Source organism: Cololabis saira, chromosome 20 (genome assembly GCF_033807715.1).
Source record: "Cololabis saira isolate AMF1-May2022 chromosome 20, fColSai1.1, whole genome shotgun sequence".
In the NCBI taxonomy this organism is placed as follows: Eukaryota; Metazoa; Chordata; class Actinopteri; order Beloniformes; family Belonidae; genus Cololabis; species Cololabis saira.
In genome coordinates, this window is record NC_084606.1 from 3,082,826 (window position 1) to 3,103,537 (window position 20,712).

At 41.8% G+C, this 20,712-nt stretch overlaps 1 protein-coding gene across 1 annotated transcript in view; it reads left to right on the forward strand.

Moving 5' to 3' along the window:
• Window positions 1-11,761, forward strand: part of abcg2a (ATP-binding cassette, sub-family G (WHITE), member 2a) — a 54,775-nt gene extending 43,014 nt beyond the window's left edge. Inside the window, exons 13-19 of the mRNA XM_061709409.1 lie at window positions 5,546-5,628; window positions 5,717-5,806; window positions 7,805-7,929; window positions 8,979-9,133; window positions 10,093-10,182; window positions 10,263-10,339; window positions 11,276-11,761. Of these exons, the coding sequence (XP_061565393.1) occupies window positions 5,546-5,628; window positions 5,717-5,806; window positions 7,805-7,929; window positions 8,979-9,133; window positions 10,093-10,182; window positions 10,263-10,339; window positions 11,276-11,423 (768 nt within the window). The 3' untranslated portion in view covers window positions 11,424-11,761. The remainder of the gene's footprint in view (window positions 1-5,545; window positions 5,629-5,716; window positions 5,807-7,804; window positions 7,930-8,978; window positions 9,134-10,092; window positions 10,183-10,262; window positions 10,340-11,275) is intronic.
• The last annotated feature ends 8,951 nt before the right edge of the window (window positions 11,762-20,712 follow it).

Sequence of the window (20,712 nt, forward strand, 5' to 3'; positions counted from 1 at the left end):
TCCATCCATCCATCATCCATCCATCCATCCATCCATCCATCATCCATCCATCATCCATCCAATCATCCATCCATCATCCATCCATCATCCATCATCCATCCATCATCCATCCAATCATCCATCCATCCATCATCCATCCATCCATCCATCCATCATCCATCCAATCATCCATCCATCATCCATCCATCATCCATCCATCATCCATCATCCATCCATCATCCATCCATCCATCCATCATCCATCCAATCATCCATCCATCATTCATCCATCCATCCATCATCCATCCATCCAATCATCCATCCAATCATCCATCCATCATCCATCCATTCATCCATCCATCCATCCATCATCCATCATCCATCCATCCATTCATCCATCCATCCATCCAATTATCCATCATCCAATCATCCATCCATCATCCATCCATTCATCCATCCATCCATCCATCATCCATCATCCATCCATCCATTCATCCATCCATCCATCCAATTATCCATCATCCAATCATCCATCCATCATCCATCCATCCATCCATCCATCATCCATCCATCCATCATTCATCCATCATCCATCCATCCATCCATCATCCATCCATCATCCATCCATCTGTGGTGTAATGTCATTATGTGGGGACACTTTAAGAGTGACGTCATATTGAGGGGCGGGGATCTTTTTGAGCCGAAGGCTGCATGTATGTTGACACGCTGATCCCGCCTACAAACGTTTGTGGATTAAACCTTATTGTTGCAAGCTCTAGTAGTTGTCCTTGCCTCAAAACAACTTAATCCGACATGGTGTCAGAAGTGGAGCTACTTTGAGCGACGGTGCGCGGCAGAAAAAAGTGACTTTCATTCACGAGGAAACAGACACACGCCGGCATGAGCGACAACGAGGAGGGTGCTCCGCCAGCAGCAGCAGCAGCCCAGGCGGCGAATGCGGCACCGCCGATGGCGACGTTCAGCATAAAACCACCGGAACCTTTCGACTTTGCAAAGCCACAGGAGTGGGAGAAGTGGATAAGGAGGTTTGAACGTTTTCGACAGGCGAGCAACCTGATTTCCTCCTCCGACGCAAACCAGGTGAACACACTGGTATACTGTATGGGGGACGAGGCTGACGACGTGCTACGGGGGCTGGACCTAACAGCCGAGCAGCGACAGCGGTATGCTCCGGTCAAAGACGGATTTGACAAGTTCTTCATCCCGCGGAAAAACGTCATATATGAACGGGCCAAATTCAACAAGAGGGTACAGCAGCCTTCAGAACCAGTGGACGCATTCATCACAACACTGTACGCACTAGCAGAGAACTGTGAGTATGGCGATCTACATGATGAGCTCATAAGAGACAGACTAGTGGTGGGGATCAAAGATTCATCTCTGTCAGAGAGGATGCAACTAGATGCACAACTCACACTAGCAAAAGCCATCACAATGGCCAGACAGTCTGAGGAAATTAAGAGACAGCAGACTGATCTGAGAGATTTAAGTGCCAGCAAGACAGCCATGGATGCTATGCATTTCAAGAGGGGAAAACAAAACAAATTCAGAAATAAAGATCAGACACAGGGGCAGCACAAAACGTGGAGAACTGATAAACCTGTGCAAAACAAAGCTGAATGTAAAGCATGTGGAAAATGCGGAAAATCACCCTCGCACCCAGTGTCACAATGCCCAGCTAAGAGTGCAGACTGCTACAACTGTGGAAAACGTGGCCATTTTGGAAAAGTGTGCAGATCGAACAAAACTGTACATGAAGTTGCAGAAGATGTGAATGAACTGTTCTTAGGTGTATTATCCTCTGGTGAGGACCCGTGGATGGCTGACATCAGCATTAGGGGCAGCTCAGTGTTCTTTAAAATAGACACCGGAGCAGACGTCACAGCCATTTCTGAGCAGATGTACAATGGCATGCACAGAGAGGGGGTACTAGAAAAAGTCCTCAAACCACTCTATGGGCCAGGGGGTGCTAAATTGACTGTCCTGGGGTCGGCCACGGAAACGCTCTCTTACAAAGAGAGGAACATTACAGAGAGGGTCTTTGTTGTGAGAGGACTACAGGTGGCGCTGTTAAGTAGGGCAGCTTCAGTAGGCCTCAAGTTAGTGGCTAGAGTTGACACTATAACCCAGGAGACAGTAAGGCAGACGTATCCGAAACTGTGTGGTGGACTTGGGCTGGTACAGAAGGCCTATACAATCAAACTCAAGCCCGACGCACAGCCATTCTCCCTCAAAGTGCCACGTCGAGTCCCATTACTGCTCATGGGCAAAGTGAAACAGGAGTTGGAACGGATGGAAAGTCTAGGGGTCATCAGCCGCATTGAGGAACCAACAGACTGGTGTTGTGGCATGGTGGTCGCCCCGAAAAAGAACAAGGAGGACGTTCGCATTTGTGTAGACTTGACACCACTGAACGTGTCAGTGTGTCGTGAAAAATATATCCTTCCCTCTGTAGAGCAGACGTTAGGCATGCTCACAGGAGCACAATTTTTCACAAAGCTGGATGCAAACATGGGTTTCTGGCAGATTCCCTTAGCCAAAGAATCCGCTCTCTACACCACATTCATTACGCCATTCGGGCGTTACCACTTTAACCGCCTGCCTTTCGGCATCTCCTCTGCCCCGGAGCACTTTCAGAACATGATGGTGACTGAGGTCACTTCCGGTCTAGAAGGTGTAGTTTGCCACATGGATGACATTCTGGTCTGGGGGGCTACGAAGCAGCAGCATGATGCCAGGACACATGCTGTATTGGAGAGAGCAGTGAAAGCGGGGGTCACACTGAACATGTCAAAATGCGAGTTTGGACAGAGAGAGGTCAAGTTCCTTGGCTACGTCATCTCAGCGGACGGCATGAAGCCGGACCCAGACAAAACCAGAGCCGTGCAGGACATGAAGGAGCCTACAAACATAAGCGAGCTCAGAAGTTTTCTGGGAATGGTGAACCAGTTAGGGAAATTTCTACCTAACCTGGCAGAGAAGGATAAAGCACTGAGAGATCTACTGTCTAAAAAGAATCAGTGGTACTGGGGTCATGAACAACAGAAGGCTTTTTGCGGCCTCAAAAAGGAGCTCTCCACTGCACCGGTCCTTCACCTCTACGACCCTAACAAGCCACTGAAAATATCAGCAGACGCCTCGTCCTACGGGCTAGGCGCAGTGATGCTCCAGAAGGACAGAGAAGTGTGGTCACCAGTAGCGTATTCTTCAAGGTCCCTGACAGACACTGAACAGCGCTATGCGCAGCTGGAAAAGGAGGCACTGGCGCTGACATGGGCCTGCGAGAGATTTTGCGACTTAATTCTGGGCCTACACTTCGACCTCGAGACCGACCACAAACCGCTTGTGAGTCTACTGGGTGGGCAGGCTCTGGACGCGCTGCCACCTAGGATACAAAGGTTCAGGATGCGCTTAATGAGGTACTCCTACACAATCTCACACACGCCAGGAAAGAGCCTTGCAACTACGGACACACTCTCTCGCGCTCCACTCAAAAATGGAGTGATGCGAGCAGAAAATGACTTGATGGAGGACACCAATATATATGTTGACTCAGTCCTGGACAACCTTCCTATGAGTGACAAGTACTTAACTGAGCTCCAAGAACAGCTGTGCGCTGACAGCGTCTGTGCCCAGGTCATGAAGTACTGTGTCGAGGGCTGGCCAGAGAGACACCAGGCATATGGCCCTGTCAAGCACTACTGGCACGAGAGAGCACATCTGAGTGTGCACAACGGACTGCTCCTGCGTGGAACGAGGTTAGTGATACCTGCCAGCATGAGAAATGATGTTCTCGACAAAATACATGAGGGGCACCAGGGGGTAGTTAAGTGCAGGGAAAGAGCAGGTCAGACGGTGTGGTGGCCTGGTCTGAGCTGTCAAATAACTGAACTAGTACTCAATTGCAGAGAGTGCATCAAAGAAAGGGTCAACCCCAGAGAACCCCTGCTGCCAACCACACTCCCGGACGGGCCCTGGCAGAAGTTAGGAGCAGATCTATTCACTCTGAAAGATAAAACATATCTGCTGGTGGTGGATTATTTTTCCAGATGGGTGGAAATAGCACAACTCAGCCCGACTAGATCCATTGACGTGATAGTCCATCTGAAATCAATGTTCTCAAGGAACGGGATACCGTATCATTTCATTTCAGACAATGGGCCTCAATTCTCGGGACACGAGATGAAACAGTTTGCAGCTGACTATGGATTTGTGCACGTAACCAGCAGCCCTAGGTACCCGCAAGCCAACGGCGAAGCAGAACGTGCAGTCCAAACAGTTAAAAACCTGCTGAAAAAGGCCAAAGATCCTTATCTGGCCCTACTGGCCTTCAGGGCCACTCCCCTGAGTAACGGCTACAGCCCTGCCCAGTTGCTCATGGGTCGTCGTCTTCGTACCACCTTACCCATCCTTCCTGAGAGGTTGAAGCCAGCTCTACCAGACCTGCCAGCACTTCAGCACAAGGAGCGAGAGAAGCGACTGATGGATGCAAAGTGTTTCAGTGAGAGGCACAGAGCAAGAGCTCTCACAACGTTGTCACCTGGAGACCAGGTTTGGATTACAGACGCTAGGGCACAAGGAACTGTGACTTCCGCTCACGACAGCCCGCGATCCTATCTAGTGAGTGGGCCGCAAGGAACACTGCGGAGGAACCGTCAACATCTAGTGCCTATGGCGGGGTCTCAGGATGTGACTCAACCTGTGCAGGAGGACATTCCTTCACGTGCGGACTCTGGACCTCTGTCTCCACCTAAACCATCTCAAAGCACACCTGGGTGTATGAGAACAAGGTCAGGCAGAGAAGTTAGAAAGCCACAGAGACTGGACTTGTAGAAGCAGAGAGAGAAGGAGAGGAAAAGAAAAATTAATCTGGATGGAAAAAAAAAAGACACTGATTTCGTTTGTTATTTTGGATGGTTCATTTAGGTGATTTCTGGTGGAGAACTGATACTGTGTTTTCTTTTTGAAAAGAAATGGGGTTAAGAATATTGCTGTTTATTGGTGAAAAAAAAAAAGGAATAACATATTTTGAATGAAAAAATTGGATTTTAGGGATCTAGAATGTGATTGAGTTCATAGTATGTTTATTCTGATGTTCAGGGTTTAACTGAAAAAAAAAAAGTGATTTGAAAAGAGATTACAGCCTTGGGTATTTTCCAGCCTTAGTAAGGGGGATGTGGTGTAATGTCATTATGTGGGGACACTTTAAGAGTGACGTCATATTGAGGGGCGGGGATCTTTTTGAGCCGAAGGCTGCATGTATGTTGACACGCTGATCCCGCCTACAAACGTTTGTGGATTAAACCTTATTGTTGCAAGCTCTAGTAGTTGTCCTTGCCTCAAAACAACTTAATCCGACACCATCCATCATTCATCCATCATCCATCCATCATCCATCCATCCATCCATCCATCCATCCATCCATCCATCCATCCATCCATCCATCCATCCATCCATCCATCCATCCATCCATCCATCCATCCATCCATCCATCCAACAGCTTGTACTAATTACCATCGTCATTGTCGTGTCTTTTGTCTGTTCAGGTTGCCGTGACGATCTTCCTCGCTGTGATCGTTGGAGCTTTTTTTTTTGACGTCCAAGACAATCAAAGTGGAATCCAGAACAGGTATTCCAGCCATGAACTCACTGATCAAATGCATGTATGTATTTATTTAAATGAGTGTGAGACTATTGAGAGGCTGCTCTTGTTTCAGGGTGGGCTCCCTCTTCTTCATCGTGGTGAACCAGTGTTTCAGCTCGCTGTCGGCGGCCGAACTCTTCATCGCCGAGAGGAAACTCTTCGTGTGGGTGTCACACCAGCACATTACTCACAAGGACGTATTTAAAACCAGACATTAAACCAGTAATCCTACATTTTGGGGGGATAAATGTGCATTACGTCACTTTTAAAGGCTATCTAAGTGGAAATGCCTCCTCCGACCACATGGGGGCGTGTGGTTGCTCTGCTACAAAACACTTTAAAGTCAAGTATCATGTGAAGTAACGGTGGACATAGTTGCAGTTAACTATTATCTGATGATCATTTAGTTTGACCTTTTCTTCTCTCACAGCACAAGCAAAACTTATAGAGGACATGCATTGACGTCACTTCCCCACTGGACCAGCCTCCTTACTGGCACTGAGTGGTAAAACATCAGCAAAAATGGCTGCAACTAGTGGAGAAGATGGGATAACAGCCGATTATGGGCTTAAATTAAAGGCAGTTGGACTTGACAGTGACCCGTACAGTTACCCCAAGAACCAGTGGTCCATGGACATTAATATTTGGTACAGTTACCAAGAACCAGTGGTCCATGGACATTAATATTTGGTACAGTTACCAAGAACCAGTGGTCCATGGACATTAATATTTGGTACAGTTACCCCAAGAACCAGTGGTCCATGGACATTAATATTTGGTACAGTTACCAAGAACCAGTGGTCCATGGACATTAATATTTGGTACAGTTACCCCAAGAACCAGTGGTCCATGGACATTAATATTTGGTACAGTTACCCCAAGAACCAGTGGTCCATGGACATTAATATTTGGTACAGTTACCAAGAACCAGTGGTCCATGGACATGAATATTTGGTACAGTTACCAAGAACCAGTGGTCCATGGACATTAATATTTGGTACAGTTACCAAGAACCAGTGGTCCATGGACATTAATATTTGGTACAGTTACCAAGAACCAGTGGTCCATGGACATTAATATTTGGCCACCAAACCTTAATTTCTACGCCGGGGAAATACACGAAGCAAAGCTTGAAGGCTTACAAAAGTCTTGACGCTTGGTCCGACTTCAAGGCAGGATTTGTTGTAGAAATTAAAGTGATGAGGACACTGAACTTTACGATTTAACCGTTTAACGTTAGCTACCCAAAAATCCAACACTACCTGATACAATATTGGCGCTTTTGCACTAGTCCCGCCTCCGCCCGGCTCGGCTCGGTGCGGCCCCGTCTTGCACGTTTGCACTAGGGGCTGAGGCGGGTAGAGCCGCTCCAAGCCGATACTATTTCTGTAACGATTCTGGCAAGGTTCTTTGCGGGCTGAGCCGGGTCTATTTCTGAGGTCACCACCCTCCGCGTCACTGATTGGTCGGGGGCGGGGCGGTCAGACGTTTGAATCAGGAAGCGGGAGTCAGCGCGAGAGCGACTCGCGACTCGCGGCGATTTTATTATAAAGCGCAAAACATCTGTTTGGTGATCCAACTCTGAGGTGCAGATGTTCATAAACCTGGTGGCTGAGGAGAGAATTAAAAAAGCGATGTAGACGGGCTGTTTTATTCTCAGCCGCTCGCGGCTCCAGCTGATTTCTGATCAGCGCCGACACAAACAAAGGTGCTGCGCAATCGAGTACGTCACAGCAGATTCACCCCAACCCCCCCACTTCTCCCCTGGCTGTGGAAAAACACACGGGTGGAGCCGGGACGAGCCGAGCCGGGCTGAAGCGAGACTAGTGGAAAAGTGGCATATGGGAACCGCAAATCCACGTTTCTGTCCTGGAATCCAGTTGTTTCTGTGAATTGCAGCGATCCATTTGTCTCTCTTAAGCTTATTTTTCGGCAGTCTGTAAAACGATAACTCCGATTTCTTGCTAAATCTATGAGTACAGTCGATCAACAGCTCTTTCCCATTTTAGATGTTTTCCAGTTGCTCAAACTGAAAGTTTACGCTGACACTCAGTCTTTCTGACACTCAGAGGTGAAACCCGCTGTGAAGTCGCATCTGTGACGTCCTTGCGCATTCCCTGTATTGACAAGTTTTTTCCTGTACCTGCTCCTCTCTCTGCAGTCACGAGTCGATCAGCGGCTACTACAGAGTTTCTGTCTACTTCCTGTGCAAGATCCTGTCTGACATCATCACGCTGAGGACCATCCCCGCCATCACCTTCACCTGCGTCGCCTACTTCATGATCGGTGGGTAGGAGGTGGACGCCCTGAAATAAAAACGGTCCAAATCATCCCCCCTGTAAAACTACAATCCCCCCTTTCCATCCCTTATGTCAGGGGTAGGCAATTCCGGTCCTCGAGGGCCGGTGTCCTGCATGTTTTAGATGTTTCCCTGCTTTAACACACCTGATTCTAATTAATCATCGTCATCAGCTTGTCATCCAGGGCTGCACAATTCTGTTGATGACACAGGTACTTTTATCACGGTGTGCTGAAGCAGGGTAACATCTAAGACATGCAGGACACCGGCCCTCGAGGACCGGAATTGCCTACCCCTGCTGTATGTCATTTCATCAATGAATGTGGTTTTACTGCTATTTCAACATTTAGAGTCATCACCAGAAAAATAACTTATTTGACAATTTTCACCTTTTTCAAGTAAATTTTTACTTGAAATAAGTAGAAAAATCTTCCAGTGAGACAAGATTTATCTTCTTATTACAAGCAAAAAAATCTTGTTCCACTGGCAGATTTTTCTACTTATTTCAAGTGAAAATCTACTTGAAACAGGTGAAAATTGTTGTTTTTTCCAGTGATGAGTCTTGTTTTAAGTGTAATGAGATTTTTTTACTAAAATGAGACATTTTAACTAGAAATAAGACAAATATTCTTGTTAAGATTGTGAGTTTTTGCAGTGATCCATGTTACTTATCCTGTGAAGGACAGAGTCATATTGATAAGTTCAGAAAAGTGTTTTTTATTGTTGTGTTTTGATGTATTTGATGTAAGCCCAGTGGATATTTAAAGCTTACAGAAGGCTGCATTTAACTGCTGCTATGTCATTCCTGCAGTATTTCTGCAGCTGTTTTGGTCACTGCTATTATTTGTAATATATTATATTATTTGTAATCAGCACAAATTATCTGTCCCCATATGATAAAATCCACCATCCCCCCTGATTGTTTTTACAACTCGAGTACTGAGTTTTGATTTCCGTATGGAACCACGGCTGCGTCTTCCTATCCGAGCACATTTTGATGTTTCTCCTGGTAACTAATGGTGTCGTTGTCCGGCAGGTCTGAAGCCGACGGTGGAAGCCTTCTTCATCTTCATGTTCACCACGGCCATGGTGGCCTACACGGCCACCGCCATGGCCCTGGCCATCTCCGCCGACCAGACCGTGGTCGCCATCGCCAACATCTTCATGACCATCGCCTGCGTCTTCATGATGGTGCACAGACATTCACGTTTTTGTTTTTTTTTTCTTTTATAGAAATAATCATCATGTTGTGATGACTATTGTACGGAAGCGTATTGCATTCACTTGAGAAAAAAGAATCTGCTGTTTTTCTGAATTAACGAGTTAATTACCTCAGAATACAGAGAAAGGTTTTATAGAAAAAAAATCTGCTCTCTTTTTCTGAATTATCTCAGAATTCCGAAAAAAGTTTTAATGGAAAAAAAAAATCTGCTTTGATTTTCTGAATAAATTATCTCAGAATTCCTAGAAAAGTTTTAATGAAAAAAAAAATCTGCTCTGTTTTTCTGAATTATCTCAAAATTCCGAGAAAAAGTTTTAATGAAAAAAAAAAATTTGCTCTGTTTTTCTGAATTAACGAGATAATTATCCCAGAATTCCGAGAAAAGTTTTAATGAAAAAAAAAATCTGCTCTGTTTTTCTGAATTAATTATCTCAGAATTCTGAGAAAAGTTTTAATGAAAAAAAAATCTGCTGTTTTTCTGAATAAATTATCTCAGAATTCCGAGAAAAGTTTTAATGAAAAAAAAATCTGCTGTTTTTCTGAATTAACGAGATAATTATCCCAGAATTCTGAGAAAAGTTTTAATGAAAAAAAAAAAATCTCCTCTATTTTTTTGAATTAATCATCTCAGAATTCTGAGAAAAGTTTTATTGAAAAAAAAGCTCTTTTTTCTGAATTAACGATATAATTATTTCAGAATTCCGAGAAAAGTTTTAATGAAAAAAAAAAATCTGCTGTTTTTCTGAATTAACAAGATAATTATCTCAGAATTCTGAGAAAAGTTTAATGAAAAGAAAATCTGCTCTGTTTTTCTGAAGTTTTAATCTTGGAGTGTAGGTTTATTTTCAGGAATTGTACACGCTCATCAGCGTATCAGCGGATTGACTCGAGCATCTTTTCACGCGTCTCTTCTGGTTCTGGTCCGCAGATCTTCGCAGGTTTGCTGGTTAACGTTCCCTCCATGATCAGTTGGCTGGCGTGGTTGAAGTACCTCAGTATTCCCAGATATGGACTCAGCGTACGTAGAGTAAACGCTGCAGAGATGATGACGGGGGTGACGGGCGTTTCTGTGGGGATCTAATCCATGTGTGTCTTCAGGCTTTGCAGGCCAACGAGTTTACGGGGCTGAACTTCTGCAAGGGGTTAAACCACTCCGTCATCCCCCCGGGATTCGCGTAAGACACACACACACACACACACACACACACACACACACACACACACACACACACACACACACACACACACACACATGGAGCTAGAACAGTCTCATAATTCGCAAATGCACACACCGTTTCACAAATGCACAGAACAATTCACACGTGCGTAGGACAAAATACATAAATGTATTTTTGATGCACACACAAATATAACCTGATTTACACATGTTTTTTTTGTCTGTGAGCTGCGCTGCATTTGCGTGTGACTTTTGAGACTCCCCTGACGTGACTCGATCCACAAATACATCCAAAAATGGCCAAAACGCATGAAAACACCACCGTTTTTGCTACGTGTAAATTTTTGAATAATGCACCAGGCCTAACTGGTTTGCTGATGTGCTTGAGCTTTTTCTTTTGAAATTCATTTATGAAACACTTCACCAATAAAAATGTGGATTTCAAATCTTCTCTTCTTAGTGTTTTCAATTGATTAGTAATGCACTGCATTTTTGCAATGTCCTCGAATTCAAATTCTTTATTTGGGGACTTTTAGCAGATGAAAATGCGATTAATTAGATTAATTAATTATAAATCCTGTAATTAATTAGATTTTTTTTTTAATCGCCTGAAGGCACTAAAATAAAATAAGAAAAGAAAGAAAAGACAAGATAATAACGAAAAAATAAAAAATAAATAAATACAACACATACAATTAATAAAAAAGATCAAGGCATAATTAAACCAAACTAAATTAAACCCTACTTTGTTTGTTTGACTAGCAACGCAGGAGGGAGGTGACCTGCCAAGTGGCCTACGGGTCCCTCAATGGGCCAAATTTAAAATACTTGCACATTTTGCCACTCATAATGAATTGTGTTAATTTTCATAACGTGTTAATTAGCAGTGTAATTAATTGATTAATGACACCACCCTTGTGTTGTGCGTGTGCAGCTGCACAGGCGAGCAGTTCCTGGAGGACCAGGGCGTGGAGTTCTCCACCTGGGGCCTCTGGCAGAACCACGTGGCCCTGGCCGTCATGACCGTCGTCTTCCTCGCCATCGCTTACCTCAAACTGCGCTTCATCCGGAAGTTCACCTAGACCTCCGTCGCTGCCGTCGCCACGGTAATGGGATCCAGGAGCCGTGGCCGAGAGCTCTGCAGCTCCGGAACGTCCTTTACTTTCTTACAGACGCGGTTTGTAATCTTCCAGGTTCAGCTTTTCATTTACCGCTGAGTCGTGTGACGGACTGTGATCTTGTTTGTAAAATGATCTGATGAAGACGTGAAGTTACCGATGATTACTCACTCCTTATGAACGTTTAACACTGGGTTTTTAAGTCGTTTAAACTGTGTCCTGATTGTTGCACTGAAGCCATGAAAACAGATTGTAATTTTATATATTTGTAAATATTTACAAAATAAAATACTCAATTTACATTGTGAATTCTTTTTTTTTAATAATAAAATACAACAAAAATCAACATATTCTCACTTGTGAATGTTTTAGATCATTTATTGGTTGTTTTAAAGTATCGTTGGTGTTTTATCCATTAATTTAATCAGCTAAAACGGAGAAATGTGAAGTAAAGGTTTCAAGCACAGGAAGAGAAAACACTTGTAAACACGGAGGTGGGCGCGTCGTGGTGAGGTGTAATACCAACTATGACCACTAGGGGGCTCCAGAAGAAAACCGAGGGCTTTTCGTCTGCCGTCAGGATGTTTGGACGGATATTCTGCACAGATTTGGGGTGATATTAATTAGCACCACAGGTTAATAGCAAAGGTGGGCGTGTTATAGTCGGCATGAAGGTCTGTTTGTTCCTCCCAACAGCGATAGAAAAGCTACGTTGACGGCACACGTGGGTCTAGCGATTAGGCTCGCCACCCATCCCTTAAAATACGGAATCTTTACGTAATTGGGAATTAAAAGTTGCGTTCCGTATTGAACTAATAAAGACATATATTATGCTCTTATTTATTGATGTCATAATATGCAGGTGAAGGTCGGAAAATGTGAATATATTGCAGAACTTAATTCGTAGTAAATTCAACTAAAGGTGAAACAAATATATTATTTTTCACTACATTCAAAGTGAGATATTTCAAGCCTTTATTTCCTTATAATGTTGATGATTCTGACTCACAGTTTATGAAAACCCCAAATAATAAAATCTAAAAAAATTAGAGTATTTTATTAAATCAATAAACAATTAAATCATCAAAATTATAACTAAAGGTTTAACATATCTTGCTTTGCATGTAATGAGACTATTATTGAAATAAATTAACTTTTACACCATATTCTAATTTTCCAACCTTCAGCTGTAGCTATATTTATATTTACCTGCTTACAGTATATCTGGGCTGATGTGGACATACATAGCAGAGGATATTTCAGTTGCTAGTATGGTTGTCTGTCTGTACAGTCATGCAAGTTCAATGCTATTAAAGCACTTTAAACTTTAAATCAAAGCATTTTGTTTTTTCATATAAAATAAACACATTTCTATGCAGTTTAGAAGTTTTGAGGATGTCCCTTTTTTTTGGCACCTGTACTCCGGAAATCGGGGCGTCCCTTATTTCTATTTCTGAAAGATGGCTACCCGTACTACTAGCGATGCAAGCCAATGTTACGTTCTTCCACATTTTGTATGATACAGGCTTTTGGACCAGTATTTGGCAACAAACTGAGATTAAATTGTTGTGTGTCCCGAGAACCAGAACCGAGCAAGGTTTCTGCAGCGTTCAGTTATTCTGCTCCTCACCGGTGGAACAAACTTCCTGTAGACCTGAGTTCTGCTCCAACTGTAGATCCTTTAAATCAGGATAAAAACATTACTGTTTCATTAAATACTGACCTGCTGGACTCTACTGCCCTTACTGTTTAACAACTTGTGCTTTTTATTATTGCATTTTATTTTTTATTTAAACGTACTCTTAAATTAAATACTTTTTATAAACCGCGCAAAGTTATGGATAAGCCCTGAATGCAGGCGTTCTGATGTAGAATTCTCAAATTGGTTTGATTCACCGCACAAATCGGCACAGGTTACTTTTTTAATACTATATTTGACCCGGTCTTTGTACGTTTGGACCGTATAGAAATGTAATTCTCGTCAGTTGTGCGAAATAAGACCTGGAAACAGGTATTGTGGCATAGAATTGTCAAATTGGTTTAATTCACCGTACAAATTGTTACAGATTACTTTTGTAATCCTGTATTTGACCCGGTCTTAAGAATTGTATTAGTTATTTACTGTTTAATTGTGTCTTGCTGCTTTTAATGTTGATGCAAAACACTTTGGATTACCTTGTGTTGAATTGTGCTGTACAAATAAACTTGCCTTGCCTTAAATTGTCTTAAAAATGGAGGCAGGTGCGAGCTCGTTACTCAAGGTGGCACTCGAGGTTTTAGAGATTTTTTAGAGAAGTTTAGAGAAACGGCCCAAAACAAATCTCTCTAAAAGTATCCAGAGAACCAGCTAAAACCTTCCCGGAGAAAGAAAAGAACCAGAAACAGCCCGCCTCCTGTTTGGAGAGGCCATGACGATGTAAAGAACATAGACAAACGCACAGCACAGTTGGATGTGTGTACGGTCTGCAAACAGACAGGTTTCCATGGCAACCAACACCAGGAACTGTGTGATCTTAGGAAATCCACTAAGTCCCAGCAGTGATGGGAAGTTTGTGCTGCTGCAGGGGGAATTCTCCTGTGGGAGGTGAATGAGTAACCGTCTCTGTAAAGCCTTTAAAAGCCTTTAACGTTTAAAGAGTTGGGACGGATTAGCCCTCGGATTACACCACACGACGGGCCTTTTCACACCTCACTTTAGTTTTAGTTTAGTTTAGTTTAGTTTATTGGTCCTTTCCATTTCAACAACACAAATAACCTGAAGCACAAGTGTAAATTGTCAGTGTAATACAAAAAAATATATAATTTTTTCGGTATATACAGGACTGTCTCACAAAATTAGAATATTGTGATAAAGTTCTTTATTTTCTGTAATGCAATTAAAAAGACAAAAATGTCTTACAGTTTAAGATTAAGATTCCCAGAATATTCCAATTTTTTGAGATAAGATATTTGAGTTTTCTTAAACTGTAAGCCATGATCAGCAATATTAAAATAATAAAAGGCTTGCAATATTTCAGTTGATTGTAATGAATCCAGAATGTATGACATTTTTGTTTTTGTAATTGCATTACAGAAAATCAAGAACTTTATCACAATATTCAAATTTTCTGAGATATTCCTGTATGTATGTGTGTATATATATATATATATATATATATATATATATATATATATATATATATATATATATATATATATATATATATGATGTATATACAATTTTAAAAATCAAGGACCAAAAGGTGTAGACTGAAGCCTAAGCCTAAAAAAAAGTTAGCTTTTATAAACTAGTGCACATGTCATTATTAAATAACATTCCATACAGTATTTGTATAAGCAATAATAAAATAATACAATAATACATACATATAAACATACCTACTTTACTTTTTATATATATATATATATATATATATATATACATACATACATACACATACACGCATATACATAAACATTACACAGTATTTATAGGTGCTCCACATTTTCATTTTTTGTATCTAAGCTGTTTCACAGATGAATCTGTCACTGAGATCATCGTTGTTTAACGTTGGTTCTTTGTTTTCCTGAACATAAATGTTCCCCTTAGTTCATATTTCTAACTCTGCTTTGGAAGAGCTTCTGAATGCTGTCAGGAAGTGTTTTATTGTTGATTTTTTACCCATGTTACCTACTGTACAGTAACATGGGAGACCTCCTTCCGATCACTTTGTCAAGCACCAAAACACATCGTCTGCTGACGTTAAAATGGACCTAAAAAGTCCCTCTAAATTCAGTTTTGCACGAGGACAGACTGCATGAGAGACGATGTGAGTCACGGCTTCAGGGTGAGGATCCCGTCAACAAGGTGTGTTGTGGATCCGTCTGAGCTCTGCGCTGTGATCCTCCACTAATCTGTTCTTGCTGGGATAATTACACAAGACGAGGTTTAGCAACACGGTAAGAACTTCAAAAGAAATGAAAAGCATTGTAGACAAAATGCTTTCTACAGCAGCTTTATAAGCTCAGTTCTGTTCAATTTTATTTATAAACCATCTAATATGGTACAAGTTGTCTAAAGGTGGTTTACAGAGACAAGAACACGACCCCCGATCAATTATTACATATCAAATACATTATTACATAAACAATAACTACAGCTTTAATAAATACTAACTACAGGGTTACTAAACACTAACTAGAAGTTTACTAAACACTACCTAGAGCCTTTACTAAACACTAACTAGAGGTTTACTAACACTAACTAGAGCAGGGGTGCCAAACATACGGCCCACGGGCCGGAACCGGCCCCCAAAGAGGTTCGATCAGGCCCGCGGGATAATTTAAAAGTGAAAAAATGCATAAAAGACATGGAATTCAAATTTTTAATAAGATGCAATTCATGTATTATCCGCTAGGGGGCGCACTGTTTTGATCGGAGTAGAAGACAACAGCGGTATCAATTCGCCATCTGCTTTTTTATAAATCTCATTTAATCTTAAAGTGCATTACTATATTTTTCAATACCAATTAATTGTTAAAGTTTTGTGCCTTTGCACAAATCGGTGGGATCAGTTGCAATGCATATATGTGAATGATAAAAGTAAATTGCACATTTGTCTAAGGAAATATGAGGTGTTCCATGAAATGTTTTGTAAAAGGAATGATCATTGAATTTCAACATTTTCCTAACGTTCTTGCGCTTTTTTACACCAAAACAAAGGAAAGACATGATATTTTGAGTGCGACTTCCATACATGCTATAATATAGCATGTATGGTATAATTTTAATGGTCCGGCCCACTTGACATCTACCGAGGCCGGATGTGGCCCCCGATGTGAAATGAGTTTGACACCCCTGAACTAGAGGTTTACTGTCAGGCTGGTGTGGTGAGGACCCAGATGCAAGAGAGCGAGAGGCAGGAGTTCAACAAAAAGGGTTTATTTTCCAAACCAAAAACAAAGCGCTGCTTAACAGGATCAAAAAACTGGAGCAAAAACAGGCAGGACACATGGAGGAAAACACAGTACGGAACCACAAGGAGCAAGGAAATGACAAGACCAGATATACACAGGGGATAACGAGACACAGGTGCAGACAATCAGGGTAGATGGGATACAGAAGCAAAACAGAAACAAACTGGGGGAAATGTCAACCACTGACATTTACTAAACACTAACTAGAGGTTTACTAACACTAACTAGAGGTTTACTAAACACTAACTAGAGGCTTTACTGAACACTAACTAGAGGTTTACTCAACACTAACTAGAGGTTTACTCAACACTAACTAGAGGTTTATTAAACACAAAGGCCAGCACACGGCCAAAGTTCCGGGGGCCGTCATCGGGACCGGGCAGACCGGCGAGACAGCTCCGGGGGGGTCGTCCACGAGGCATAGGCTTGGGCCTTGGCGTTGGGTTTGGACGACTTGGCGTGGGGCTGGAACCCTGACTTGGCGTTGGGCTGGAACCTTGACTTGGGGGGGAAATTGGACGACTTGGACGACTTGGCGGGGAACTTGGGCGACTTGGGCGACTTGGACGACTTGGCGGGGAACTTGGGCGACTTGGGCGACTTGGACGACTTGGCGGGGAACTTGGACGACTTGGGCGACTTGGACGACTCCGCGTGGAACTTGGACGACTTGGCGGGGAACTTTGGCGACTTGGACGACTTGGGCGACTTGGCGGGGAACTTTGACTTGGCGGGGAACACAGGATACGAGGAGCCGGCTGAGGGGGAACCCGGGTCTGCTGCGCTACTAGAGACACTACTAGAAGTTTACTAAACACTAACTAGAATATTTACTAAACACTAACTAGAGGTTTACTGAACACTACTAGAATATTTACTAAACAATAACTAGAATATTTACTGAACACTAACTAGAGGTTTACTAACATTGACTAGAGGTTTACTAACATTAACTAGAGGTTTACTGAACACTAACTAGGTTCCTGGTAGCAGAACCGTCCTCCAGATCTACATGTGGATCCTTTAGGAACTACGAGTAAACCCTGGACTCTGAGAACGGAGAACCCTGTTAGGAACATGAGGAACTAGCAGGTCTTGCAGAAACCAGGAGTTTGGACATTTAGGACTTTTTACACGAGTAACAGACGCTGCTACTTAAATCCTCCTGCAATGAGTAAATTAAAAAAATTAAAAAAGCACCGAGGATTTACAGGGTTTTACTCTTTTGCAACCCACAACCACAAACCGTGTGGGAGCTGCTCTGAGTCTAGACATGATTGACGTGTTCCCTTTGTCTCCTCTCTCCACCACACCTCCTTCAGTCTGCAGCTTCCCTCCTCACCTCCTTCAATCTTTACTTTCCCCAGGTCTCCGGTTTACACTTTTTCTCCAACAGCAGTCATGTCTTTCAGCTTTACGTCTCTGCGTGTCGTTCTCATCCTTTCTTCCCTCACGGTCCCCGGGTTTGAGTCGCTGTACGGTGAGTACAAACACACCACTCTCAGGAGTTTCACTCCCAACCAGGGGGGAAAGTAGATTCAAGTTCTTGCTGGTTCTACGACCCCAACCTTCATGGCTGGTTTTCCTCCCACCAGCAGCTTCTTCATCCCTGAACACGCATTCCATTTTTTATTGACTGTATGGTGTAGAAATTAGAAACACTTGACACTGTGTTGGCCTACAGTCAGTGGCGTCAATTCAGTGGAAGCTAAGGTATGGCAAGGTTACGCGTCACATTAACTAGAGTATCAATCAACACGTCCAGCAAATATTCATCACAGAAGTCTGCTATGTAGCTAATCTGTGTGGTCAAGAAAACTGGAATTTTTTCAAATGCAGTCTCGCTCACACTGCAAAAACTCTAAATCTTACCAGGAATATTTGTCTTATTTCTAGTTAAAATGTCTCATTTTTAGTCAAAAAATCTCATTACACTTAAAACAAGATTCATCACCAGAAAAATAACTTATTTGACCATTTTCACCTGTTTCAAGTAAATTTTCACTTGAAATAAGTAGAAAAATCTGCCAGTGGGACAAGATTTATCTTCTCATTACAAGCAAAAAAATCTTGTTCCACTGGCAGATTTTTCTACTTATTTTAAGTGAAAATCTACTTGAAACAGGTGAAAATGGTTGTTTTTTGAGTCTTGTCTTAAATGTAATGAGATTTTTTCTTACTAAAAATTAGACATTTTAACTAGAAACCTAAGACAAATATAATATTCAAATGAATAAAATAACAAATAACAAATAAAATATCTAATATTCTTGTTAAGATTTTGAGTTTTTGCAGTGTATAATAACTAGTGAAATCGATCATGTTGTTGCTGATTTGCATTTGTAGTTATTCTATATGTATTAAGTAATAGAATAATCAATACAAATAGACACAGAGTAATTCCATAAATGTATTTAAAAAACAAACATTTACATTTCCCCCTGAAGCCGAGGTGTGGCGGCTGCCGTACCTTCATACCCAATTGACGGCCCTGCCTACAGTATAGCAAATGATTTATTTAAATCGTATAAATAAAGGCCAGTCCGGACCATGGATTGTCACAGAATAATTTGTAAATGTTGACAAAACTTTCAAAATCATAACAATTTGTTGAAACAATGTTTCAAATTAGAATAAATTTACAGTTAAATTCATCAGCAGCTGAACAGTTAACAAGTCTCTGTCTTGGAATTTTCAGAACATTGGGCACATAAATGAAAAAAGAGTAAAAGATGAGTAAAATGTCTCAAAATGTCTCTTACAATGTGTGCATTGAAATGGAAAATAACTTCTTAAGCATTTTTTCATCAAAGCAAAACACTTAAAACATAAAAAAAAACGTTACTTCAACATTTTTGACGCTTTTCCCTTTTTTTCCTGGAACGAGGAATGAAAACCAATCACAAATATCATATTTGTGATTATTTGGCGTGTGATTATTTACCGGTGTTGTGCCAAAAAGTGATTGCCTGCCAGAATCTGATTTCTTCTGATTTGTGGCCCCGGGAACGCGCACAGCAGCCCGTTGAGCGATAGCGCTAAAACGTCAGATTTTCAGATTTGAAGCTCAAGAATGAGATCAAGTCATATTTAGGCAGAAAAAACTTTTCATTAACTGTATTTGGCCTTCAATCCATTTTTGGCAGGTGAAAATGCCTATTTTGTGTTGTAATGGTCCTTTAAAAAAAGTTAAAAGCAATCCTGTGAGCTCTAGTGTTTATATTATGAAGCTCAAGAATGAGATCAAATCATATTTAGGTAAAAATAACCTTTCATTAACTGTATTTGGCCTTCAATCAATTTTTGGCAGGTAAAAAGACCCATTTTCAGGGGAGAAATCAGATTCTGGCAGGAAATCACTTTTTGGAACGACACTGGCATATTTGAAATATGCTGGTAATGTTTCAGCCAACCAGAAAAATCTTTGGAATGTTGGTGGAATCATTTATTTTTTGTCCTTGTCCGTCGGTGCAAATGAAAAATAAAGTGCGGGGTTTGGTCGTGAAAAAACTAAAAAGTAACGTTACGTGAACAATAAATCAAACGCTCCCTTCCATGCAGTGTGTGTGTTTAGGAAGTAAAGACTGGAATATTCACAAAAGCACAAATAGTGGGGTTTTACTAATATTTATATCGTACAAATATTTTAAAAATTACGAAAAAACAGGTCGGGACTCAGTTAGATTGTATCACTATGTTCGTCTCTCCTCGCTCAGGAGTACATACGGCGTAGCGTACGCCGTACGGCGTGCGTCGCATCGTAACCTACGCCGTAGGCTCTGCGTTGGTGTCACGCGGAACCATAAATCAGCCTTTATTCCAGCGAGGTTGCAACAACGGGGAAAACGAGTGATTATGTACATTCACTGAGTGAATATTATGAAAGTAAAATATATATTTCTCGCTAGAAATGTAATCAAAATACATTTTTATGCAGAAACTAACTCAAAATATTGATTTTATTTACTAAAAAATAAGAAATGTCCGCCATGTTTTTTTTTTTGGATTCAGTCCGCAAATGACGACGAAAAGCATTCTGGGAAATGTTTCTAGCCCTCGGTCATCTAGGGTGCATCTGAAATCCCTAGCTGTGAAGGGCCAGATTCATAACCACTCGCCCTCGATATGTGCAATACCCCTAGGCCAGGGGTCGGCAACCCAAAATGTTTTAGAGCCATATTGGACCAAAAACACAAAAAACAAATATATCTGGAGCCGCAAAAAACGAAAAGTCTTGTATAAGCCTTAGAATGAAGGCAAATGGCAAATGGCGAAATGTCGAGAAAAAAGTCGAAAT